This window comes from Sebastes fasciatus, chromosome 15 (assembly GCF_043250625.1).
Source record: "Sebastes fasciatus isolate fSebFas1 chromosome 15, fSebFas1.pri, whole genome shotgun sequence".
NCBI classification, from domain to species: domain Eukaryota; kingdom Metazoa; phylum Chordata; class Actinopteri; order Perciformes; family Sebastidae; genus Sebastes; species Sebastes fasciatus.
In genome coordinates, this window is record NC_133809.1 from 6,758,931 (window position 1) to 6,786,131 (window position 27,201).

The 27,201-nt window shown below is 41.2% G+C and overlaps 2 protein-coding genes and 1 long non-coding RNA gene across 3 annotated transcripts in view; 1 reads left to right on the forward strand and 2 right to left on the reverse strand.

The window, feature by feature from the left end:
* Positions 1-1,706, forward strand: part of ttc9 (tetratricopeptide repeat domain 9) — a 5,938-nt gene extending 4,232 nt beyond the window's left edge. Inside the window, exon 3 of the mRNA XM_074661154.1 lies at positions 850-1,706. Within this exon, the coding sequence (XP_074517255.1) occupies positions 850-932 (83 nt within the window). The 3' untranslated portion in view covers positions 933-1,706. The remainder of the gene's footprint in view (positions 1-849) is intronic.
* Positions 1-3,512, reverse strand: part of LOC141783711 (uncharacterized) — a 4,148-nt gene extending 636 nt beyond the window's left edge. Inside the window, exons 1-2 of the long non-coding RNA XR_012597335.1 lie at positions 3,326-3,512; positions 3,157-3,214 (exon numbers count right to left, since the gene is read on the reverse strand). This is a non-coding gene — a long non-coding RNA (uncharacterized LOC141783711). The remainder of the gene's footprint in view (positions 1-3,156; positions 3,215-3,325) is intronic.
* Positions 3,513-3,965: 453 nt separating this feature from the next.
* On the reverse strand, positions 3,966-22,827 carry map3k9 (mitogen-activated protein kinase kinase kinase 9). The gene is made up of 12 exons (XM_074660879.1): positions 22,150-22,827; positions 19,489-19,902; positions 14,298-14,478; positions 13,162-13,310; positions 12,683-12,858; positions 12,091-12,331; positions 11,696-11,818; positions 11,363-11,507; positions 10,267-10,379; positions 9,128-9,877; positions 7,387-8,146; positions 3,966-7,233 (listed from the first exon to the last, which is right to left on the reverse strand). Exons 1-11 carry the CDS (start codon positions 22,541-22,543, stop codon positions 7,689-7,691), a joined length of 3,144 nt encoding a protein of 1,047 aa, XP_074516980.1. The 5' UTR covers positions 22,544-22,827; the 3' UTR covers positions 3,966-7,233; positions 7,387-7,688.
* Positions 22,828-27,201: the final 4,374 nt, after the last annotated feature.

Genomic DNA, 27,201 nt, shown 5'->3' on the forward strand with positions numbered 1-27,201 from the left:
AGCCATAACATTAACAACATTAAGACCACTGACAGGTGACGTGAATAACATGGATTATCTCGTTACAATGGCACCTGGCAGTGAACATTTTGTCCTTGAAGATGATGTGTTGGAAGCAGGAAAAAAATGGGCCAGCGTAAGGATGTGAGTGACTTTGACAAGGGCCAAATTGTGATGGCTAGATGACTGGGTCAGAGCATCTCCAGAACTGCAGCTCTTGTGGGATGTCCCCGGTCTGCAGTGGTCAGGACCTACCAGAAGTGGTCCAAGGAAGGAGAACCGGTGAACCGGCGACAGGGTCAGACCTGAGCTCATTGATGCACGTGGAGAGTGAAGGCTGGCCCCGTTGTCCGATCCAATAGAAGAGCTACTGGAGCTCAAATTGCTGAAAAAGTTGATGCTGGTTCCCGATAGAAAGGTGTCAGAACACTCAGTGCATCGCAGTTTGTTGCGTATGGAGCTGCGTAGCCGCAGACCGGTCAGGGTACCCATGCTGTCCTAACGTTATGGCTGATCGGTGTACTGTATATCCTTATCTACTTTTATTCAAATGCTTCGTGCTTTGTTAATGTTTCACCTGATTGATAAGATCATTGTTTGCCATTGTTGGTCCTGTAAAACCGCACAGGATAAATAAACTAAAATATGCATGGTGTTGTATTTGGAAACAAAGATATGTTTATTCATAGTTCCTGAAAAAACATTTCTTAATATTATTTCCTGTCGCCACTTTACCATGTCACGTGTCCCACTGAGTTCAGTTTACGCGGTAGATTTACGAGCATATTGATTCACCGTTTCCTGTCTGAGCAGGAAGTAAATGAGCCTTTTCCTGTCTTTGTTTTCCAGACACCAATGCCATCCGCTACATCCAGCTGACAGAGATGAAGATCCGCCGGAGCGCCCAAAGGGAAAAGAAAGAGGCGACATAAGCGCCGGCTGTGCGATGACTTCTCACCCGTCAGCCCTACCGAGTGCCACCCAGACCTTACGCACCACGAGTCAGAGGTCTCGGTGTGAGAAGATATTTGTTTGCTTTTGCCTTGCACAGCATCCGGTTGCCAGTTACGTGATTGAACTTCATCGTTGTGTGCTTGAAGCATTTTCTTTTTTTAAAAATCGTACCAGATGCTGAGTGTCTGTCTCCAAACTGCCAAATTTATCTAGTATGAATCCATCCCAAGTGTTTTTTAACCATTACAAACTGATGCACTGCCAGTCCAAACATTGCACATACAGGCCAACACTTGTGATAGAGACAGGAGCAACAAGTTCCATAGAGTGAGTCCAGCATGTCTGCAGGCGGGTGTCACTGTTAATTAGCACGTGCCCTCGCACAAGATGTCTCTTGAATGGCACGGAGTCAATGAGTAACAGCCACCTACACCACCGCAGTACTTTGATTTTGAAAGTACAACAAAAAGACAATTTTTTTTATACTCTCGATTATATCAGAAGTAAAGGTGCTTTCATTGAGTAAGATTCTAACTGTGTAGACGAGGACATCAAGAGCACATGCTGCAGTAAGAGACATATCACAAAATGTAAATAGGCTACTTTATATGAATCATGAAAAATATAATGGAGAGACAAGCTATTTGTGTTTATTGATGCCAAAACAAAGCACTTCATTCACAGCATTTACTGTATCAACAAATACTGTATGTTTATTGTGAAGGTATGCGTGTAATAAATGTGTCTATTGATTGAAGTACCTTTTTTGTTGTGATGCAGCTGTGGATTTATCTTACATTTTAAATTTTTCTCCTACGTTCCTGAAAAGCGACACGTGTAAATAAATAAGTTAACCAAAGCCGATTGAAATGATTTTTCATCTTGGTAGCTGCCACGGTGAGGCTCGGGTCATAAGTTGGGTCATGGAGTTGATTTTCCAAGAAAATTATATAATGAGGCATGGTGTCATGGGACAGAAAATATATATAACACATGACATTATTTACAAAGATGGATATCTTGAGATTTACTACTTTAAACCTGCAATAACTGATTTTTTGGCCACTTGGCGGCAGTAAAAACAAGCTGTGAACGCAACACTGTGATATTATCACCATTTATATATTGATAGGTAAACTTGTTTCCAAACAGTTGGTGCTTTACACATTAACAGACACATTAGCATTCACCTGGAACCATCTTTCTGGCTACCTGATGACTTTAAGTATAATATTCACTCTCTTTTAGCTCCGTTTTGGTCTCCACCACCTCCTGAATGAAATATCTGGCTCTTTAGCTGCTGAATGCTCAACAATGTTCACCAGCTAATTGCAAACTGTCTGCTGTTTGGTGCTGGATTAGACCTTTGTTGTGTGTCTCTCATGAATCAACATTAGCTACATAGAGTGCACTTCCGGTTCCCTCGTCTGGAAGTCAATGGGTTTTAAATAGATGACTGAAATAAGGGCTGTGGTTAACATAAGCTGAAGAGATTTTAACGTTTTGTTCTACGACATAAAATGCATCAATAAATATCCCACTTGTGAATTTTGAAGCCTTTATGTGTCTTAAAAAAGGCAGCTGCTAACAACTGGCTAAATGAGATTACTAAACGTCATCACTAACTCGTCCACCTTTACAGCCTCGTTGTGTATACTCAGCAACCGTCAGTAGTTTGTTTATAGCCTAACACTAGATTTTTACTTCTGGCGATTGAATTCACACGACAAAAATCATTAAAAGTGGTGTTCATTTGTGGAGATTATTTAATGGAACAAAACGTGTAAGTATCATAAACGTTTGTTTGCCAAAGAGCTTATTTTCTGCAATAATCCAAAACCCAATGGAAAAATCCCTTTGGCTTTTTGTCGAGGGAACCCAGGGCGATGCTAATTTCCTGGTTGGCCTACAAAAATACGTCATCCCCGGAGCACTCTATTAAAGTTACAATGGTACATAAGAGGATTAGGGCCACATGTTACAAATGTATTTAAATTCTGAGTTTAATGAATGAATTCTGATTTATACCTCAGAACTCAAATAAAATGTTTCACATGTGGCCCTAATCCTCTTCCGTACCATAGTGACTATCCATTTCTCAGACAGATCATTATTTTATTAGCAAGATTTAAAAAACCTAGAAGGTTGTTTTCATCTGCGTGAAAAATATTCTGTAAACTGCATGATAAAAAACATTTTTACCTGTTTCCCACGTTGCGCTGCTGTCCTGATCAAACAAAGATGGCAGCCGGCCGGTTACCTGGATAGGAAACAGAGTTGCAAAACGGTTGAAGAATCTTTTTTATCGTGAAGAGGACTGAATTATTTTCATTCAGATGGTTAGAAGAGTCTTTGAGGATTTTGGAAATACCATTAAGACAGCAGGAAGTCTTGCTAAACAACCGGGTAACTATCCTTCTATGAAATGGATGCTTAGCTCTCTAACTAAAATCTACTACTAATACATAAGAAGCACAAACTGTTGCCAGTCTCGTAGCTCCTCCTGAGGGAAATATGTGGCTCTTTAAATGCTAAATCACAGCAGCTATTTTGACATGTCATAGCAGGGTAAACACAGGTGTAATTGATATAATTTATTATGGTCCTGTTGTGTTTAGTGTCACAGTGGCGCCCCTAAATGGAACAGGGCTTTAATTATTGTTATTAATTACACCTGTGTTCACCCTGCAATGACACGTCAAACTGGCTGCTGTATAAAGGGCCTATGCTACACTGTGCTGGGCAAGTAGTGCACAGTGACATTTATAGTTTTTCTTCTGAAAAAAGCAACAATGAGAGCAGTGATAGTGAAGCAAAACAGTAAAGTTTTGTGCTGGTAAATCAAAACAATGAGCTGAAAGATGCTTTAAAACGGGGGAACTCCTGAAGGGGAACTCCAGAGTCTCTCATATGACACATTTAATCCATTATTATCATAAAAATATAGATTATAGCGGCTTTTATACCCGTTAATTCACCGAGGAAACACAGAAGAAATGGTGACCCTGCTGGATTGTTTACTATGATTTTACTCAAATCAGTGTGTTCCAGTGCAAATACAAGTCAGTTAATAACAGTATTATTCCCAACCTGAACAATGTCCATCAGCAACAGTAAGATCAGCTTATTCGTGGTAACATTTCAGACAGATAACGACACCTTGGCTACAACTCAGGCTCAGACAAGAGAGCTTTGCTTCAACTAGCACCCTCAGTTGAAATACTGTGTTTTTACATTGATCACATTCTGCACAGTCCTCCGAGAAAAAAGCATTCACGTTTACATCACACTCGGGATAAAGACAGATCAGATCTCAGAGGATGCTGCCCTCCAGGCTGAGAGGTCACATTTGGAAATGAAATGAGAGAAACGGGGCTTCAAGACCAGAGTCAGAGTGTTTCCATTTGTTCTTTTCAAATAATTAATTAGCTCTTTTTTTACCTGACAGTTTATTAGTAGGATTTCCCACCTTTGACAGCATAGTAACCTGGCACTTCCTCCAATATTGTGAATTTCCTTGTCAAGCAGGTTGAAAAAATGGTAAAACCTATTTGAAATTAATATTTAACTCCAGTCCGGTCCAGACAAACATGAGTAAAATGTAGAAACAAAAACTAATCAATGTGCACGGACCAGTTTTTATGCGTTTAGCTCAGTTAAATAACATTTCTGATTGTTGGATTTGGGGCTGCAACTAATGATTATTTGAATTATTGGTTATTTTCTCAATTAAAAAACACCCGTCACAATTCACTAAAGCTCCATTTGGGGTCATAAAACTGCTTGTAGGGCTGCAACAATTATTTTCATTGTCGAATATTTTTTCAATTAATCGATTAGTTGGTTGGTCTACTGTATAAAATGATGTATTGAGATATATTGATATATTCAGTTTACTGTCATAGAGGAGTAAAGAAAACCAGAAAATATTCACATTTAAGAAGCTGGAATCTTAAAAAATTAAACAAACCGATTAATCGATTTAATTGTTGACAACTAATCGATTAATTGATTAATTGTTGCAGCTCTAATTGCTTGTTTTCCCAGGATTACAGTCCAAAAATACTGGAACTCGGGAATGTTTGGTATTTTCACTTCAAAATATTGATCATCAACTAATCGTGTCAGCTTTAGTTCTCTAGTTGGATTGCACCCTTGTTTAAAGATGTTAAAACAACCTGAACATTATTTAAAATGCAAGAAACAGACAAATGAATACGAAGTAAGTCAAATGTGGCTGCATTTAGTTTGAAGCCACATTTAACTCTAAAAACATCAAAAATCAAGGCAAATATAATTATAAAAATAAACCATCAGATAAATTAATCAATAAATAAAATTAAATAAATACAAATATAAATAATCAGGAATGAGCTTACACATGCCTCCAGGGCTGCTTCACCTGTGTGCCGTTCAACACTCATGCAGTTTGTCGCTTACATACTTTACATCCCTCATTCTGTCTCGATCAACATTTTATGAGGCAGACAATTTACAGAGTTACAAATACAAAGTTCCCTTTTTTAGTTTGGAGAAATGTTTCTCAACTGCTAAACAAGCTGCTCTGACAGGATCACAAACAAAGAACGAACTCGACGGGGAATTAATGAGTTCTTTGATATATTTGGTTGTGACTTCCTGACAGTGTTTCGGTCCCAATTTAAACCTCAAGCAGCAGTGACATTCTTCTTTTATAGTTCAGTTCACCGTATAGGGCTCGAGACGGTGTCAGACATTATTTTACCGACACCGTTTCAAGACCTAATGCAAAGAAGTGCTCATATTATACAACAGCATCCCCCGTCCCTGGGACATTACTGCGTACGAGTGATTGGTGATGACAGGTGCTCAGTAGAAAAACAGGAATCCATCAGCCACGAGCACAGGAGAGTGAGTTATACAGACGAGATCAAATAACACAAAGAGGGGTTTTTTTTACGATGGAAAAAAACCTGAAGCTTTACATTCATGACGCTTTCCAAAAGTGCACTTCATTAAATGCACAATCTTGAACTCAAGCTAGAAATAAAAAGTATGTAAAGCTTTGTGAAACTGTCAATGCCGTTCTGCTATAAAGACAATAATCAGTTTACTCCCAAATAAATCATTTACATCTTGAATGACAAACGACAGGGTTTCTGGAAGTGAGAGAAATCAAGACCCTCTAATGCATCAACAACCAGACCTTTTCTCAAACACTTTTCATGGTTCGCTTCATAGACTGTATATAAAGATGGACGACATGACAGATCCCCAAAAGTGAAGGCAAAACATCTGGATCGCCACCTTTAGGTAGCTCTTATCACGCTGATGTATGTTCAATAGGGCTGTCAAAGTTAACGCAAATTCATTTTAACGCCACTAATTTCTTTAACGCATTAATACAATCGATCTTTCAGAGGTCGTAGTCGGCTCAGTTTTAAAGCTAGAGTGGAGATACTGGCATCATATAGAATTAGAAAAACCTAAAGAATCCAGTGGTACCAACCATGTCATACTAGCTTGTCGAGAAGGAGGTTAAATAACGCTCCAAACCTGAACCAAATTTTGGTGAGGAAAAACTAGCATGGCCATTTTCAAAAGGGGTCCCTTGACCTCTGACCTCAAGATATGTGAATGAAAATGGGTTCTATGGGTACCCACGAGTCTCCCCTTTACAGACATGCCCACTTTATGAGAATCACATGCAGTTTGGGGCAAGTCATAGTCAAGTCAGCACACTGACACACTGACAGCTGTTGTTGTCTGTTGGGCTGCAGTTTACCATGTTATGATTTGATCATATTTCTTATGCTAAATGCAGTACCTGTGAGGGTTTCTGGACAATATGTGTCATTGCTTTGTGTTGTTAATTGATTTCCAGTAATAAATATATATATACATTTGCATAAAGCAGCATATTTGTCCAATCCCATGTTGATAAGAGTATTAAATACTTGACAAATCTCCCTTTAAGGTACATTTTGAACAGATAAAAAATGTGAGATTAAATATTTTAATCAACGGAGAGCCCTAGTATTAATTAGTTATTTGATGCTATAAAAAGGGGGTGAGACGTCATGATTGACAGCTGTGATTGACAGCTGCTCTGAGTGAAGCAGTCACAGCCGGAGGCGCGGGAATTGTACGAGGGAGGAGATGTAACTTTCATTTTCCATAACCGTCACGAGTCTGTGTAATAGAACGTGTGTCAGTTTGATCATAAATGTAGTTATAGAGATATTATGGTTAGTTGTTGTGTCCTTCTAGCTAACAGCTACCATGGTGCTAACGTAGCAGCTAGGTGGCTCACTCAAGCTGCAGCCGTCCTTGGCTCGTGATTGGCTCGGGCGGGTGTGTGGGCGGGACCTCGATACCACGGCTCCAACCCCCCCGATCACTACTGCGCAAACTCTGGCTTAAAATGATGTAAAAATCTCAAGATGGCAGCACTCATATTATTTGGTTCATATTTTGGCTTCACTTTTGTACAGTGGGAGGAAGTGGAGACACGTCGTCCATCTATATAGACAGTCTATGGTTTGTTTTCGTAGTTTTAGACGCCAAATTTGAGGATATTCACAGTAAAGTCTTCCTGTAATTTAGTGACAATATTGTTGAGAGGGAAAGGTGAGCGGCCCCCGTTCAGTACTGATTAAAGCTAGAGCAGATTCATTCTGTCAGCACTAGTTGACCTGTAAGAGTCCAAAGGCTAACAGCAGGGACAGTCCCCCTCCTGGTGTTGGACCGCTGAGTTAGGACCAGAATCCAGGTCTGTAGCGGTACGGTGAGTCTTTGGGAAAGCTGATCTCCGGTCTGCAGAGCGGGACGGTTCCATCCCGGCACTGTCCCTCATCCAGCCGATCCAGCAGGTTTTCCTTCTTGCGGCGGGGGGAGTAGGGCGTCGGGGCCTCCATGGGGGTGGGCAGCACCGCCGGGTCCCTACCGAACTCTACGGTCGGAGGAGTCTCTGTGCTGGAGGTGTGGGCGGGGGACTCGCCGTTGCCCAGGTTTTGTCCGTTTCCCCTGGGCTTCCCCTCCGCCCAAAACACATCGCAGCGCGCCCGTGGCGACGGCCGAGGCCGAGCTACAAAGTCGAGGGTTTTGGGGCGTTCGGGAGCACAGCGGCGACGGGGAGTTGGGGGGAACACGAGATTGGGATCGGGGAGCCTCGGGACCTCGGGACGGTCTTCTTTTAAACCTCTGAAGCCACCTGTTGTCAGAAAAAAGGGAGAGAGATAAAAACAATTAGAGAAAACCCAACACGTCCAACCTATTTTCAGACTGAAATTTATCGGGATAGTTATTGGTTTTATTGGGTCGTTATCAGGCCGATATCTGAGATTTATTAACTATCAGGTGTCGGCCAATAAAGCACAACATTAATACTGTATGATTGAGGCTGTGTTATGAGGGAACCAATTAAGTTTACATCCATGTCTGTCCAATATGTCATCACTTCATCATTTTATCCAAGCCCCCGGGAAGAGTGCCGGGCTGTGAAGCAAATTTTCGTAGTGGCAAAACGGCGTTACAACAACTTCCGTGTCCGTCATGTGATGGCATTGGGCCCAAAAGGACTTTTTTCTTTTTAGGTAAATCAACTTCCTAGTACGAACGCTCTAATAGCTCTTATTTAAATCATTAGGTCCTAAAAGTTGTAAAATGCCCTAATTGCTGAATCCAGAGTTATTTTCCTTCCTCCGTTCATGTGAATGAGACCCAGACCGAGGCTGGACCAAGGGCTGGGAGGTGGAGTTAAAGGAAACGCTACTGCGCCTGCTCTATGGGCCCAATGGATCCGGGTACTTGATCACTCGAGCCTTTTGGCTTCATGCGGTATTGAGCAACTCTCATAGGAATGAACGGGGAGTCCGCCTACAACGCTGTATCCAGTTCTCTTCATACATCCATGATTTTATCCTGTTAGATATTTTTGTGTGCAATTGTGATAATTAGCGTATGAATTCCTGAGTTATGGCCAAAAACATGTTTTGTAAGGTCACAGTGAAACTTTGACCCTCAAAATCGAATCAGTTCATCCTTGAGTTTGTGCAAAATATGAAGAAATGTGCTCAAGTTGTTCCTGAGATATTGCATTCACGAGAATGAGACAAACAGACGAACTGGCTTCGGCCAAAAACCCCATAGCAGTAAAAACTCTCCATCTAGTTTGAAATAAAGAAGACTTTACCTGCGTTCTCTAGTGCTGTTTTTTCTATCAGTGGTTCCAGATTATTAGAAGGACAGCTCTTCTTGATGGCTCCGTCTGATGGAGTTCGCCGCAGGCTACGTGAGGGAATTTGGGCAGATGGTACATGCGTGGGTGTGAGGGACTGGCGGGGGTTACGCTTGAAGCTCTCGATGTGTGTGTTGACCAGCGGGTTGATCGGGGTTTGGCAGGCCGGAATATGTTTGCGCGGCGAGACAGGGCGGCAGACCAACAGCTCCTCGCTGTCGGAGCGCAGCAGGGAGCGGGTGGAGTTGCAGTCAGACACCGACGATAAGGACAGCAGCGTGTAAGAGGGGGGCAAGCCTTTCTCGGGCAGCGAGGGCGCCGAAGGTTTCAGCGGGCTCTCCCGCCGGAACAGTCTGCGAGTCGGGGGGCTGGTGCTTCGCCTCTGCCCCCCCGTTCTGTGGAAGAAACCGTCCCATCGTGACTTGATGTTCTCCTCCGGCTGGGCCAGAGTCAGCAAGTTGCAGCCCATTCCGACGGCTGCTAGCAGAGCTCCGCAGCCCAGCAGGACCAACTCAGACCGCCGCCCCCCACCGGGGCTCTTCCTGCACGGCGGTGTCCCCGGAACCTGGACGCTGGGGCAGTACTCATCTCCATCACCCTCAGCAGCAGCAGCAGCCGTGTGGCCCTCCTTCTGGAAGGGGATGCAGAGGTAGGACTGACCAGAAGTTGCTCCTGGATCAGTAGTGAAGCAGCAGTCTTCGTTTTCTAAAAACAGGATCATTCATATTGTCTTATAAAGCATGTAAACCAGTATTTGTAGATATATTCACAGACACAATAGTGGACAAGATCTGAATATCAGCTCCTCAAATATGAAGTGACTTGTTAGTTAAATTCCATCCATCTAAGTTTGTTTTGCTGAGTGTGCATAATGCTTTTTCAGGACCAGCTTGTTTACACTCACACAGCTACAAACATGCACGTCTGTGAGTTTCTCTGGTCAACCACTAAGAGCCATGTGGGAGTGAAACATCTATCCCAGCCGGGCTGCCACTTCGCTTACCGTTAGACTACAGCTGCTGTATTATCATGTGGAGTGTGAATGCATACTTTAGGCCAGACAAATGTAGACGCAATAATCTGGTCCTGCTTACCCATCTCCACAAGGCTCGGCACTCCAGGTACTGCTGGACTGTGTCTCGGGGATCTGCGAAGGTTTGGGGCGCTGCAGGACCGCTGCCTGCTGCCTTCATGAGGAGGCTTCACACTGTCAGGTAGAGAGGATGAAGATGGAAATAATAAAAAACAGGCTCGGATTTTGTTTCGTAAAAGACACGGTGACCTATTATAACCAAAAACTATATTTAAAAAGTATTCATCATTGAGTGAACTGACTTATTATATTAAAAATCCTTAACTGAAAATATTAAAAGAGGTACAGCTTGTAGGATTTGTCGACATCTAGCAACATGAGTCTCCAAGTGCAAAATCGTGGTGACGGCAAAAAGTATAGAAGCACAGAGACGAAACTCCAGGTGTTTTTTTGACAGCAGCCATTGCTGCTATTTTGGACTGAAAACTGAAATTATATTTATAATATTTTATTGTTCAACACAGGCCACTACAGTAGAAAATGACAATAGAATAGAAATAATTTTGTTTTACTTTAGTACGGTACTTTTTAGGTGGACGTTTTACTGGCGTCCGGTAGTCGCTTTCAGTCCAAAATGGCAGAAGCGTAGCTTTGCTGCTGGGCGCTGATGTTGCAATGGAACCAACAATTGACTTTCACTTCTTGGCAATATATGTTCTTTGGCAACACCGTTCGCCTCGCTCAGAGGTCATCCTTACAATAATAACACTACTTTAGGAGCAACAGAAGTCAGACGGCGGCTCACGTTACCACAGTTTCACAAGTGTGTCAGAGAACTACGGTGGCCTTCAGGTAACGTAAAAACGTGAATGTGTCTCTCTAGAGCCAGTGTTTGGTTTGTCTGTTCTGGGCTACTGTAGAAACATGGTGGAGCAACATGGCGGACTCTGAAGAGGACCTGCTCCCTATGTAGGTATGAAGGACTCATTCTAAGGTAACGAAAACACAACGATTCTTAGTTTCAGGTGATTATACACTAAATAAAACATACATATGAATATTATATTCCCTTTCTGCTAATACATCCCTCGAAATGCTCCACACTGTTCCTTTAAGGTTATCTGGAGAAAGTGGGTAAGGACTATTTCTGGACTCACCTGGCGTCAGCGCTGTGTTCCCTGTATGGACCACACCCGCGGGATCTGCCCTTTTTCCTGGAGCCCTTCCTCTCCTCACTCTCCTCTTCATCCTGCTGTAAACCTGTGCCGCGACCCCAGGCTGTGTATCCCTCCCGTGGGGTGACTGCAAAACGAGACATTTTAATGAGAATACATTATGAGAATAGATATCAAGGGCAAACATTAAATAGCTTGTAATGAATACTAACTACACTGAGTAAACAAGTTCATTCAGACGTCCTTGGAGAGAAAACACACATTCTGTGCTCCATGGTAATAATGATCAATGTATGAGATTGTGATGGTGCTTACGTTGGATGGCTCGGAGGCGGGGCAGCATCGGTGGACTGCTCGGAGGACTGGAGCTGCTGCTGAGCAAACTCCTCCTCCGATCATGAGAGGGAGACGCCTGCACTGTGATTTTATGCTGAAAATCTAAATAAGGTTAAAAAAAATAAAACACATTAACGTCAGAGAAAAATTAGGAATCTGATTGACACAATTCTATTAAAATCTAATAATAAACACTGGACATTTAAAGCTGCTGTATGTAACTTTTTAGTAAAATAATAAGTAAATTGCAGATATTATACAATATTTGTCAATGACCCTGCAGATATCCCCAATGCAGGGAAGTCATAGCAGCAATATCATAAAGTAATGATGATACAGCAATCAGATAACACATGCCCTTATTGCCCTAATACCTGAAGGCAAGCTGATCCTGTTCCCATCCTTGAGTTTAAGGCGGTTGCGGCGGAACTTGCCCTGCCTGCTCTCCACGTGAGGCTTCTCCTGGTAGAGCTGGTGGATGATGATGTTGAGCTCTCGCTCCAGGATGTGGATCTCCCGCTCGGCCAGTTCCTGCTCGCGCCTCCTCAGAGCCTCCTCCTGGCATTTCTGCTGCAGAGCGGCTTGGGTCAGCTCCTCCTCCCACGATCGCAGCTCCTGAGGGAACAAGAAGAAGAAGAAGAGGTGAAACCTGTGAAACATCTGCATTGAACTCCAAACCTTAAAGGGATAGTTTGGGTGTTTTGAAGTGGGGTTGTATGAGGTACTTATCCATAGTCAGTGTGTTACCTACAGTAGATGATGGTTGGTACTGTGCGGTAACTCCTGTCTGCTCCTCCAAACTGGGGGCGTGCCGACCATCATCTACTGTAGGTAATACACTGACTATGGAGAAGTACCTCATACAATCACACTTCAAAACACCCGTACTATCCCTTTAAACTTCCTAATACAAATATATTCCTATATGTAGGCTATGTCATTAGAGAAGAGCCCTCTCATGTTTACCTTCTCCTTGGTCCTCAGTTGATCAAACATTTCCTGGATCTCTAGTTTCCAGTCATCCTGCAGAGAGTGGAAGGACTCTGCTGGCATCTCAAAGAAGCCCGACTCCTCGATGGCCGTCAGCTGGTCCAGAATAATTGTGAAGTGCGGTCGGGAGTGAGGGTCTGAGCTCCAGCACTCTGTGGCACAACATGAAAAACAACCGTCTCAGAAACTTGAGCCAATTTTGCCTCAGCAAAAATGTAGTTTGGCCCTTCAAATGATTCCAGAAAATGATCAAATATTCTGTTTATTCGATGCTACTGAGCTGGATGAACTTACTTTCTTTACTAATTTAATTATAAATGTTCAAAGGTATCTTTCTGGCACATAAACTGGCACTGTTGTTTTGCCTGTGGCTCTCCATTACAAAATGTTTGGACACAGTTCAGATAATTTCCATCTCATTTGGAGGATAATGCTTCACTTTAAGTGTCTCTTACCTTCCATGAGACGTGCAAAGGGCTCCGGGCAGGTCAAGGGAATGGGCAAAGCCAGCTTGTTCATCGCCACCCCGTACGCCACGGCGAGACCATCGATACCCCGAAAGGGAACTTCTCCTGTCAGCAGCTCCCACAGCAGCACGCCATAACTTTAAGGTTAAAAAAAGGAAAGAAAAACACAGAAAACAGGTGCTGAATTAATCTGAAAATAAGCATAAATACTATTTGAATATACACCCTCAAAAAATGTGCTTCATGCTACAATATCCTCCTTAGATAAGGAGCTTGGTGTGAGTGTAAAAACACCTATTGTACAATATAAACAATCTGGTTGTGAAGATAAATGTGTGAATATATGAATGTCAAGCAGGATGTTTGCTGAAATATAGTGTGAGTCTACAGCAAAGCACGCTGTTGGAATAAATGTCAAAAAGGGGATTAGGATGGCATTATTTAGCACTCGTGTAAATACCAAGGTGAGTCAGAAAAGGTAAAAAATAAGAAAATAGAGCAGCGGTCGACAGATCCATGTGACTGATGCCAAAACCACACACTGATGCACTGTGGGTAAATGACCTGCAATAAATAAAATAAACCAGGAAGAAGTGCGTTAAGATAAAAGAGAGGTATGGATTATTATAGTTATAGTTGTATGCACTCTGGTATTTTGGAGAATACTGAAACAAACAACGCGTTGAGCATAAACGCCTTTGTGCGCCATCTGTGTCGGCCCGCGCCACGGTGCATCACGCGAGTATAAACAAAGCTTCATTTTTACACTTACTCTTATTCTATATTGCATACTAGCCTGTCTAGCTGTGTTTATGTTAAATCTTTTAAATAAGAGAGACACACAAGATCCCCTGTGATGATCTTTCGTGCTGCCCGAGTACATAAAGCTGCTCATGAATGTATATTTATAGTTATATGAACTCTTTAGTTTTGTACCCGTCTCATAAAACACAACATGCTGTTCTTTTCCCCGTGTGCCAGTCTGTGCTCCGTTACTATGGCAACTGCTGCCACAGCTGAACTTTTTCCTGATGCATTGGTGAATAAACTGGCTCTGTTTTTGCTCTGCTGGTATCGGACCAGCTCTACCACCTGGTGCAGTTCTGTTTGCTTCCTCTGCCCACCTCCACACGTCGCTACCCTTGGAGAACGTGGACGAGCGGATGACTTCGGGCGCCATCCAGGCGTAGGTGCCGGCGGCGCTCATCTTGGTGGTGCGGTGCCACTCTCGAGCCAGCCCGAAGTCTGTGATCTTCAGAGTCTTGTTGCTGAGGTCTTCCATCTCGACCCTCTCTAGGATCAAGACTGGAGGGGTCGGAGATGGCGGGGCGGGAGGTGATTTTGGTTGGAGGATGGGGAGGAGGATGTGTGGGTGGAGTACGTGCAGATTGGCGGTAAAGTAAAAAGGTTTCAGGTAATCATCATGAGGATTGTGATGTTGGGAGGGGCGGCAGCAGGAGGAGGATCAGAGCCACGATAAAACGCATGAGGAAACGCAAAACATGGTGGATGAACAAAACAGGGTGCGGTTGGTGGGAGGCCATGATGAAAGGATCGGAAGGATAAAAGCAGAGTAGAGAAGAAGAGAGAACAAACAGAGAAACAGTGAGCCACTACAACAGAGATGAAAAACACAACCTTGATCAATGATCTCACTGCGTATCCTTACAACAGAACAAACACCAATACTACAGTTAAAGTACAGAAATAGCCCGTTATGACGCACACGTTGTCTCTGATAGGCTCTAAAAAACAACCCAACATGCACAAAGTAGTGCTCCTCCTAACCACACACACGCTTTCTCTTTCTCCTCATTCAGCTCCAGCAGGCCATCTGCTGTGGCGGTGCCCGGTGGAGAGGGTGTGTCTGCAGGCTGCGGTGCACTTCAAGCGTCCCTTCATCTGCTGCTCATGTGGCTCTAATGCTGCAGAGGCACTTTCCAAAGAAACTAAAAACCCCAGACATGTGGCTGAAGTAGATCGTGCTCCTGTGTAGCTGAGGAGGTAGAACATGAAACAAACACAGCTGATTCCCCCTGAGGACAGTCATGCTCCAAATGTATGCACTCACTGTAGCCTAATGCACAGCGCTTTAGATGCTAAGAGCATCAGCTAAATGGCATGTCATGTGAAAGAGAGGCAGGAGACAGTTGAAAGGTTGAAGGTAGAAACAAAACAAAACATGTGGATTAGGAGGACTGCTAAATGACAAATTACTGAGTGGCTTACAAATAAAAATGTGAAGTGTGTTTGGTGCTGTCACATTCTTTGTGATTTTGTTTTTGAAGCAAGAATTACAGATAATTTTGCTGCGGGATTTATATTTTTCCACGTTCACATCAGCAAAAGTAGAGTTTGTTGAATGCTGCTAAAAGATTTCGGCCCGGTTGCGATAAAAGGCGTATGAATGACACGATTATTCCCTCATATTGCGTGCAATAAGAACGCCGTTCTTGCTTTTGGTGTTTCATGTGTACGCCATGTAGTCTGTATTGACTGCAATGTAAACGCATCCGTCTAAGCGGGACGGGAGGCGACGGGAGGTGGATGGGACCAGCAAACACTGGACTTTCAACCAGGAGACCGGTGTTCATGTACCAAAGTGCGTTGAGTTATTTTGAATTTACGTTAGTGACGTGTTTTCCGTACTTCTGTTACGTTGTTTTCGTACGTATTTTACTTAGTTTACGTACTTATTTCAAGCCCAACCATGACATTTTTCCTAAACCTAACTAAGGCCGTTAACGTAGTTTTGTTGCGTGGGTTACAAATGACACTTGAAGAGGCTAAAATGCTTCCTCATGCAAAAGATCCATGTAATGTCGTCCTATTTATTCGCCTTCCCGTGAGATCGGGTTGAAGGTTTTTATGAAAAAAGTGACGTTCATTAACATGACACTGCTGTTATTAATTAAATTGTCACATTTTGATCACATTAAGTAAAGTCAGAGAAAGGTATATACAGACTGGCTCAGCCACCACTGTTTCACAGGGAGGATTAGAGTATGAAACACCAAGATGTGGTGCACAACAAGGCTTTTATATATTATTAGGTGTATAGTTTATACTGTAGTATATGTAGTATTAAAGTAAAAAGACACATCTGTGGCTCTATGATGCTGACTATGCTTACATTATGTTTATAATGTTTTCCATGTTCACCATCTTAGTTTAGCAGCAGCTAACATTTACTAAATGACACTAAATACAAAGTACAGCTGAAGCTGATGGGAATGTAAATAGTTTTGCTGGTATTTGGCCTCATATCAAATTAATGAACAAGTTAAAATGTTGACCTGATGATGGTGAAAGATGAAAAATCAGGGGATCAACAAAGTTAATACAATTAATCCTGAGTGGGACATGAATGTGTACCAGATGTCATCACAATTTATCCAATAGTTGTTGAGATATTTCACTCAAAACCACAAATGTGAAACTTATGATGGTGCGGGAGTGAGGGAGAAGTCATCAGGGGCATCATGAGTATCTGCACAAAACTGAATGATAATCCATCCAGTAGTTGAGATATTTCAGTCTGGACCAAAGTGGTAGACTGACAGACCGTCTTTGTCATCCCTAGAACCACACCACTAACGTTAAACTGTGAAGTGGGTCAGTTTCTGTTTTGCCTTTGGGTGAAAAAAAGCTGCAGAGATGCAAGAAAGAAATCTAAATTTTGTGTCTTTTTTTAGAGGCCGAGCTTCATAATATTGCCAGTTGTGCCACCAACAACCACTTCATTACCACAGTGATGCGTCACAGGGTGGAGCCTCAGTCTCAGTGAGCCACATCCTGACTAGCTCCTGTAATCACTGATTAAAACAGAGTTTCTAAATGAAGGGGTTTGCATCCCACAAGGACCCACCTGACATGAAAATGTGGAGATTTCTAAAAAAAATGATGCAAATCAAATAGATGTGAAATATGTTCTAATTTAATTCTATATAATGCACAAAGACCTCTCACTTTGCTGCAGAAAACTCCCCAAAATAATGACATACCGGTTTTTAATCACATAAAAACTACTTCTTAGAACCTAAATTTAGGCAAGAAAGGAAAGGAAAAGTCCAGATTAGACACTAACATGGATTAAAAGTAAAAGTGAAAGAGCAGACTGGCATGCTGCAGCGTCCTGTACTGTGAAGAGGGCACCGGTTTTCCCCTGACAGCCCAGGATGGCAACTGGTTAGACTGACTTAACACTTTAGCAGCAGCCTATTGGAAGTGAAGCGCCTGAGCTGATCACCAGAGAGCGAACCAATGACGGGCAGGAGGCCGGTTGTGTGTGTTGTCGGAGCCTCCAATAGGAAGCAGGAGGCTGGGGCCGAGCACTGGGCAAATCCTCAGTAATAGGCTTGGGATTTAGGGGGATCCAGTTGGGTAAAATGCAAGATTACAACTGCACCACAAACATACATGCAAACTCCTTTTGCTTTCTGCTCTCTTTTCTGAACACTGATTATTAACACTGCAAAATCACAGCGTGTTGCAGAATGCATGGATGATTCATTATATTTGAAAGGTGCATTAAGTCCCACAGACAAAATCAAATAAATCTGTGTTTGACGAGGTTTGAAACCTGTATTCGGTTTAAAATCAACCTTCCCTCTTGCATTTATTTACTATAAAACTTTTCCTCTTAAAGACAGAAATGCCAGCCATGAGTATCTATAATTATATAACAGTCCATTACAGGATACTATAAGTTTTGCCACAAGCCTGATGAAACTGCAATTCCTTGATTCCCCATCGAGTCGATAAACATTTCACCCTGAAACTATGCAAAAAAAACACACTAAAGACCCGAAGGACTAAATATCAATCAGTATTAATATTGATCAGTTTCTAGGTTACCCTATAATTTGACTGCAATATTGAATGGCACAGACGTTGTTAGAACCCACAGTTGTGTTTCCAAGTTGCTTGCTTATGTCCGACTAAAAGCACAAAAATATTTAATAATTAGTTTGATTGTTTTGTCAACAGAAACTTAAATTGGCAAATATTATGATAACTGATTTATCATTTAAGCCATTTTTCAAGAAAAAAAAGTAAAAACTTCTCTAGTTCCAGCTTCTCAAATGTGAGTCTTTATCACTTTTCTCTGTTTGATATATTTGTGAACTTACAATATTTGAGTTTTGGACTGATGGTCCGTCCTAGTCGCACAGCAGTTTGTTAAATAGTCACAAAATTGAATGTATTGATTCGTGTACATAGACTTTTTTTTCGCAAAATCAATTTGTATGTAATCCACGTAACTGTGAACCAGGAAGTATAAAGAGCGGCTGCGTAGGGAGGAGGACGGGTGGGTCAAAAGAACAGCAGACTTTGGCCCAGGAGACCGCTGTTAGTACCCCGTGTGAAACCAGAAGTCAGCGTTGATTTATTTGTCATGAAACTTCCATACTTAAGTTACGCCCAAACTACGATCTTTTCCTACTAAACCTAACTAAGTAGTTTTGTTGCCTAAGCCTAACTAAGTCGATCTTTTCCTAAACCTAACTAAGTTTTTTTTCTTTAAAAGACTGGAGCAAAAATTGACATGTTTTGCTGGACATTCGGAGGAAAATGCACAAAATATACGATGTTGAAAGACGTGCTGATCGTCACCAAAAAAAGGGAAATCTGTGTCTATGTACACGTATCGAATAGATTACATTTCGTGACTATTTCACAAACTGCCGTGAGACTGTGTTGGTTTGTCAGACAAAACAAGCAACGTGGCGACGTCACCGTGGGAATTTTTCACTATTTTCCAGCCTTTTCTTTGTAGATGAAATCCAGAAAATAACCAGTAAATCAAAAATAGTTGCAGCCCTACATGCAACTCTTATTAAAATGATCATCAAACTTGGAGTTGGTTAATTTTCTGTTGACTCTAGGAATGAATGCTGAATCTAGGGTGTTCCCGATACCATTTTTTGGGCTTCAAAGCTTTGGTGAGAAATATTCAAAAGGCATTCGAAGCTTAGAGGCGCAGCAGGCTGACATGTTCTTCTGTCTGTCACCATCATTAACTGTATGCACACGCACCTCTACACACAACAAACAGTTATATCCGTCTGAGAATAACTTACAATAATTAATGTTGAATATGAGTAATGTTGTGGGATTATTCCTTATCATTACATACAATAAAACCCTAAAAAATGAAGCATTTGAATATTGATTTGGAGGTTGGTTACCATGGCAACGATCAAAACTTCGAAGCATTCGGGTCAGACCGACTAGAATCAGTCATCATTTTGGGAGAACTTCACAAAAGAAAGCAGAAGTAACCATGTGATGTGAACAGAGAGAGACTCTTACTGTTGCTGGACTTGAGGTCCCGGTGAATGATGGGGACGATGGCCTGGCTGTGGAGGTAGAGGATTCCCCGGGCGATCTGCACGGCCCAGTCCACCAGCGTGCACGGAGGGATGCGTTTCCCAGCGAGGGCCCGGTTGAGAGGGCCGCCCCGGGCGTACTCCATGACCAGACACAGGTTGGGCTCCTGCAGACACGTCCCCAGCAGACCCATGATGTTGGGATGGTTGAGCATAGCGAACAGTTTGGCCTCCTGACGCACGCTCTCCAGAGTCTGCTCGGCGTCCTCGTCGGGGTCCCGCCGCGCCGCCTTCACCGCCACCTCTGAGCCTCGCCACACTGCACGGTAGACTTTCCCAAAACCGCCCACGCCAATGATTTCCTCCAGGGTCAGCTCAGAGAAATCAATCTCCAGGACTGAGGAGAGATGCAGGAACAGAAGACAAAGATTTAGAGACACAAAACAATCTTCAGTTACATTTTTGCACACACTCTTCCAAGGACATTAAAGGTCATCATGTCTGCAGCTGGTACGGATTCTCTGTTTTACTCCTCAGCGAAGCAAATGTCTGCTAACAAGAACCTCAAAACCAGGTCAGTCAGTTGAAGGATGCTTTCACTAAGCCACTCTGCTGCCCCAAATACAGGATGTGGTGGAGCTCCCCCTCCTGCTGTTACACAAGTGTGAGCATCTGTCCTTAAATCTGGCTCGGTGTTCGGAGGAGGAAGACAGGAAGAAAGACAGGAAGGAAAAGATAGTGATCCTTTCCTCTTAGAGTTTAAATGAAAGGTGTGTGATGTTGTGAACAGGAGCCTTTGTGTCTCTCTCATGTCGTGGATTCCTACCAGTCTACTAAGCAGACTGACCTTGATGAATATTTCAGGTGGGATGGTTTGTGAAAGTAGGCCAGCTGCTGCTGCCGAGTACGAAGAGATGAAAGACTGAGACAGCCAACAAAGACAGCTGAGGCGGTGTCATCTACCAAAAAAACGCCGCCGGCGTGGGTCGTACGGCCTTAAAACACAACTTTTATTATATGCAATTACCTGAGGGGGGTTGTGTGGCTGCAGAGCATCCTTTTACACTTTGGACCCCACATTGCAGTGCACTATAGGTGCTTCTGATTGTGCTTACTGTATCTGTCTGAGGCCTTGGCTGCACATTTAGCTGCAGAAGCCTTCTCTCTATAAGCACAATGTGACATCACTTTGCTAATATGTATAGTATGTTATTGCACACGTTGCTAATGTGTGTAAGTGAGGTATATTTATAGTGTATTCTGCATATTTATAGTGTATATATTCTTTATATTGTCTATAGATATTTAACTCTAGTGTTGATATGCAACATTTTTTTACTGTTCCTGTGCATTGCATGGATAACCTGCTGCTATAACACAATCATTTCCAATATATACATCTATCTATCTATCTATTGCTGCACAATCTTGGTGCAAACACTACCAGCCACCGTGACATTGAATGCAAATCACACCAATGCATTCCCTTAGAGAGCATAACAAAGAAAAAGCTATATAATATCTAATGATAATGTAGCACGTATACAGGACTTGGGGATGCTGCCAGGTTACTGTATCTGTCTGAGACCTTGGCTGCACATTTAGCTGCAGTAGCCTTCTCTCTACAAGCACAATGTGACATCACTTTGCTAATATCTATATAGCATGTTATTGCACACTTTGCTAATGTGTGTAAGTGTGGTATATTTATAGTGTATTCTGCATATTTATAGTGTATATATTCTTTATATTGTCTATAGATATTTAACTCTAGTGTTGATATGCATAGTGTTGATTTATTTACTGTTTTGTCTGGATAACCTGCTGCTGTAACACAATCATTTCCCAGTTTGGGATCAATATATACATCTCTCTATCTCTCTATCTATCTCTCTATCTCTCTATCTATCTATCTATCTATTGCTGCACAATCTATGGTGCAAACACTACAGGCCACCGTGACATTGAATGCATATCACACTAATGCATTCCTTTAGAGAGCATAACAAAGAAAAAGCAATATAATATATAATGCTAATATTGCACGTATACAGGACTTTTGGATGGGTTTTCATCACTTTGCTAATCTATATAATAGGTTATTGCACACTTTACTAATGTGTGTAAGTGTGGTATATTTATAGTGTATTCTGCATATTTATAGTGAATTCTTTATATCATCTATAGATATTTAACTCTAGTGTTGATATGCACATATTATTTACTGTTCCTGTGCATTGCCTGGATAACCTGCTGCTGTAACACAATAATTTCTAATATATACATCTATCTATCTATCTATCTATTGCTGCACAATCTTGGTGCAAACACTACAGGCCACCGTGACATTGAATGCAAATCACACCAATGCATTCCCTGCATATAATATCTAATGCTAATGTTGCACGTATAGAGGACTTGGGGATGCAGCTGCAGGTTGTAATTTGAGGCGGTGGTGCATCACAGACCGCAGCTGGCTGGCTGTTTGTTTGACAGTGTGCTGGATACTGGTCCTGATGCTGAGAGAGAGGATGCTAGAGCCTGTTTCTAGGCCAACAGGATGACACAGCACTCACAGTTCCTCTGGCTGTCTGACAAAAGACACAACATCCATCCAGTGAGAGGAACACAATGGGATACTCACGGTGCAGAGGAGGCACGGAGTACTGCTGCTCCGAGGTGTCCCGGATCTCCTCCGTTATAACATTCCCGTTGCTCACATAATTAGATGGGAAGATGCCGACCCGGTCCAGTATCATGCCGGTCCACCAGCCCTCGTCTCCGGACACCAGGGAGTCCTTGGAGAGCACCTCCACCAGGTCTCCTCTCCGCAGGCTGAGCTCGTCGTCCGCAGTCGCTTCATAGTCGAACACGGCAGTCCAGAAGCCGCCCGGTGCCGGTACCGGTACCGTTGCGTCCGGTACCGGTGGCGCGTCATGATCCGGACCGGGCCAGCGGAAAACATCTGCTTCTGAAGACGAGGACACGCACGCCTTGGGACTCAAACTGGTGTCCGAAGCGGGTTTGAAGACATCCATTGGACGCGATCCATAGGGGCGACCTGGATCACTGCAGGCGCATCATCCACCTGCTCGGCTCGGCTCGGTTCGGTTCGGCTCGGCTCGGTTAGGCTCTAAATTTCGGCTAATCCCGCACTAAAACCCCGCAGGAAGCCTCCATTCTGCAGCATCTTCTGTTTCCAGCCCTCCGCTGGCTGCTATCAAACATTCAGCTCCAGCTTGGTGCTTTTGCTTCTTTCAATGCTCAATCCTCCTGCAGCCAATCATCCTGCAACGCACCGAGACGCACCGAGACGCACCGCGACGCACCGAGACGCAGCAGTCTTTAGTTTAAGCCAATTGTGCCAACGTGCGAATCATCCCTGGATTCCTATTGGTGCGCAGACACGTCAGTTAACAGTTTAAGTCCCGCCCTCCGGTCAGCGTCATCAACCTGCTCCACGCCAATTAAACACATATCCCATGACACATATACAAGGAAGCTTTTCTTTAAAACACTCAAGTAATGATTAAGTCCATGCACAATTGCTGCCACGAAAAGAAAAAAAAATACAGTAAAAATATAAATTCTTACAGAAAGCCAGGCCATCAGACTTTTAAATAGATAATTTGACACGACACCTTCTCAGACAAAAATATATCTTATATTGTATATACTGTATATGTTCTTAATATGTCTGTATTTATTCTTAATATGCCCTTGTACAAAGTATTTCTTCTTTATAATTGTAATGTAAATGTAATTGTAATGTAAATGTAATATAACTTATTATTTTAATGGAGCTTCCCAGCAAAAAGTATTTCACACGTTTGTACCTGTACAACCGGCGTGACAATAAACATCTTGAATCTTGAATCTTGAATCTATTTTTACTTGCTACATGCATATCAAAATGAGGAAATAGTAAATACAATTTTTGAAAAACCCCAACATTTAGTTTACCAAACCAAAATTATTAGATAAAAAAAAATGTGTTTACTAAATCAGAATTATGAGATAAAAAATACCCCAAAATTTAGTTTACTAAATCAGAATTATGAGGTAAAAATACCCCAAATTTGAGTCTACTAAATCAAAATTGTGAAATAAAAATACCCCCTATTTTTGCTTACTAAATCAAAATTATGAGATAAAAATACCCCAAAATTTAGCTTACTAAATGAAAATTATGAGATAAAAATACCTCAAAATTTAGTTTAAATCAGAATTATGATATAAAAAAATAACAGCAGTCTTTAGTTTAAGCCAATTGTGCCAACGTGCGAATCAGCCCCGGATTCCTATTGGTGCGCAGACACGTCAGTCACAGTTTAAGTCCCGCCCTCCGGTCAGCGTCATCAACCTGCTCCACGCCAATTAAACACATATATACAGTATATACAAGGAAGAGTTTATCTCCTTTATTTAGTTACTGACCCCCTGAAATAACTAAAATAACCAAAACATAACAAAATACTCAACTAATGTTAAAGTCCATGCACAATTGCTGCAGGAAAAGAAAAAAAAATGCAGTAAAAATAAAAATTCTTACAGAAAGTCAACATTTTTACTTGCTACATGTATATTAAAATGATGAAATAGTAAATACAAATTTTGAGATAAGTCAAGTTTAGCTTACCAAATCAAAATTATTTTACTAAATCAAAATTCTGAGATAAAAATACCCCAACATTTTTCCTACCAAATCAAAATTATGAGATAAAAATATCCAAAATTTAGTTTACTTACTCAGAATGAGAGATAAAAAAACCCCGAAATTTAGTTTATTAAATCAGAATTATGAGATAAAAATACCCCAACATTTAGCTTACTAAATACAAATTATGAGATTAAAAAAACCCATTTAGTTTATTAAATCAGAATTATGAGATAAAAATACCCCAACATTTAGCTTACTAAATAAAAATTATGAGATTAAAAAAAAACCATTTAGTTTATTAAAGCAGAATAATGAGATAAAAATATTTGCAATAGATTTGATTCAATTCAATTTATTTATTTAAGATAGTTAATCAAACATTTTGCATAAATTATGATCTAATAAGTGAAAACATTGGCCTAATAAGTCAAAATTAGGAAATACTAAATCAAAAAAATAATAATAAGTCTACATTTTTGTTTACAGAGTCAAAACTTTGAAACAGTAAGTCAAAGCTATGTGATAAAAAGTCCCTCATCTCAGCGTCACCAACCTACTCCACGTCAATCAAACACATACACAAGGAAGCGTTTCTTCAAATTGTCTCCTTTATTTAGTTACTGACCCCCCTCAAAAAACTAAAATAATCAAAAACATAACAAAATACTCAACTAATGTTAAAGTCCATGCACAATTCCCTGAAATAAAAACAGAATCCATAGCAAGGAATAAAAAACAGTCAACATAACAAACAGTCAAATGAACAATCCAACTATTCAGTGATGTGATGAGAGGATAAGGGGTGTAGGTGTGTAGCTGAAAGTCAAACAAAAATCCCTCCATACTTGTAAGAAATTATTAAAGGATTCAGAGATTTTCTTTTTACTTGATTGATGAAATAAACCCTAAATATAATGTGGTAAGACATCAGGAATATTCCGTAGCTTTGAGGACCCAGTCCAGGTTGACCGACTATACAAACAGTGGAGATGAAATAAAAGAGTTTCACATGTTTAGTCTGCAAAATAATCAATGAGCCAAACAGTGACACATCCAACCAAGACTCAACTTCCAGACACATTTCATGAGGATCTGTTTGCACATTTGATGTTTGTATTTATATGTATAGATACAGGATATCATCGGTGTAGTCACACAGAGGTGGTAAATAGATATAAAATGTATTTGGGAAGTTTGTGACAGAGAAGATGACGTGTGTATGGAAGCCTAATGCTGCCAGGAAAAGAAAAAAAATAGATGAAAAGGGAGTCACAGTAAAAATAAAAATTCTTATGGAAGGTCGACATTTTAATTTGCTACATGTATATCAAAATGATGAAATAGTAAATCAAATTATGAGATAAGTCAAAAATTACGAGATAAAAAGTCCGAGTTTTAGTTTACTAAATCAGAAAACGGTGAGATAGAAAATTAAAATGATGAGGTATGAGTCAAAATTTTGCTTACTAACTCAAAATTATGAGATAATAAGTGAAAACATTGGCCTAAAATTACGAAATACTAAGTCAAAGGATGCGATAATAAGTCTATTTTTGTTTACTAAGTCAAAACTTTGAAACAGTCAGTCAAAGTTATGCAATATAAAGTAAAACAAATATTAGTTTAAGTGACGATTAGGAGATAGCAAATCAAAATTTTGACTTTTTATCCTTGAATTTTTATTCACTATCTCATACTTTTGACATTTTTTTTTTATTAAGACTTTTCATCTATATGTTTTTCTTTTTCTGGCAGAAATGTTCCTCCATATATCTGACAGTTGTTTTGTGTTTTGATTTGATTTGTACTTTGAACATTAAGCTCTTTTATTAGACATCGGGCACAACGGAGATCATTTTTAAAAGGCTACCTTATTTTTCATCAGACACCGAATAAAGACTTCAGTGATCTCGTGAGTGTGAGAGAAAGACAGCGAGGAAGACGGGACTCTTTGATAATCAGTTAAGCTTTCATGTACATGAAAATGCTGTAATAAGCTACAGATGTTAACAAAAACATCCGTCTAAAGTTACTTTTCTGCAGCTTACAGGAGAATTGCCTCAGTGCTGCAGGGTTTAAAAAACAATGTCAAATCTAAATTTGGAATATTTTGCGGTTTGCAAAATGTAAACAAAGCATTTCCTCTGCAGCTGTGCTACTTTAACAGCATTATGAAAAACACACAAAACCACCCACAGCAGAAAAAATGTGGTCTGGCTAGCCAGAGGTTTTGTGACAGTAGATATTAATGCAGATATGCAGTGAAGTGCATCCAACAGACATGGAGATCATAGATATAAAGTTATGAGATACTAGACAGAGGACTGGTTTCACAGAAAAGGAGTAAAAGTATGTCCTTAATGGGACAAAATAATCCCTTCACTTGGTGTTGGATGGTAAAAGGAAAATGAAACGCAAGAATCACAAGTTATTTCCAAATAAACATCTTTCATTTCATCACTGCTCAGAACCCTGTATCACAAACATAAATCAACACCTCCATGTGTCCAGTTTGGGATGAAACACTTGTGCTTTTTCACTGCAACATATACAAATAGCAGCATACTGATGCACCACGTTACTATTGTTTTGTGAAAACCCTAATAACACCAGTTTTGGAGATTTTTTTTCTTATCTGATGAGAATTTTGGTTTGTTTGTGGAAACATTTTAAAGGTGCAGTGTGTAGGATTTGGTGGCAAGCATAGTTCTTCTCCAAGTGTGTAGAAGAACTACGGTGGATGACGCAAAAACACAAATGTCTCTATCTAGAGTCAGTGTTTGGTTTGTCTGTTCTGGGCTACTGTAGAAACATGGCGGCCGACTCTGTGAAGAGGGCCCACTCCCTTTGTAGATATAAATGGCTCATTCTAAGGTAACAAAAACACAATTATTCTTATTATCAGGTGATTATACACTAAAGAAAACATACTTATTAATATTATATTCCATTTCTGCCAAAAGATCCCCCTAAATGCTACGCACTGTACCTTTAAAACCTATAATAATAAAGTCTGCTTAACTCGGTGACAGTGAC

Excerpts from the sequence above, each read along its gene's own strand:
- map3k9 (XM_074660879.1), bottom strand. The coding sequence starts at position 22,543 with ATGGATGTCTTCAAACCCGCTTCGGACACCAGTTTGAGTCCCAAGGCG. Across the intron at positions 14,479-19,488 it reads GGACCTCAAGTCCAGCAACA|TCTTGATCCTAGAGAGGGTC; the intron begins GTAAGAGTCTCT and ends CGACCCCTCCAG. Across the intron at positions 11,819-12,090 it reads CAGGATCAGCTTGCCTTCAG|ATTTTCAGCATAAAATCACA; the intron begins GTATTAGGGCAA and ends AACCTTATTTAG.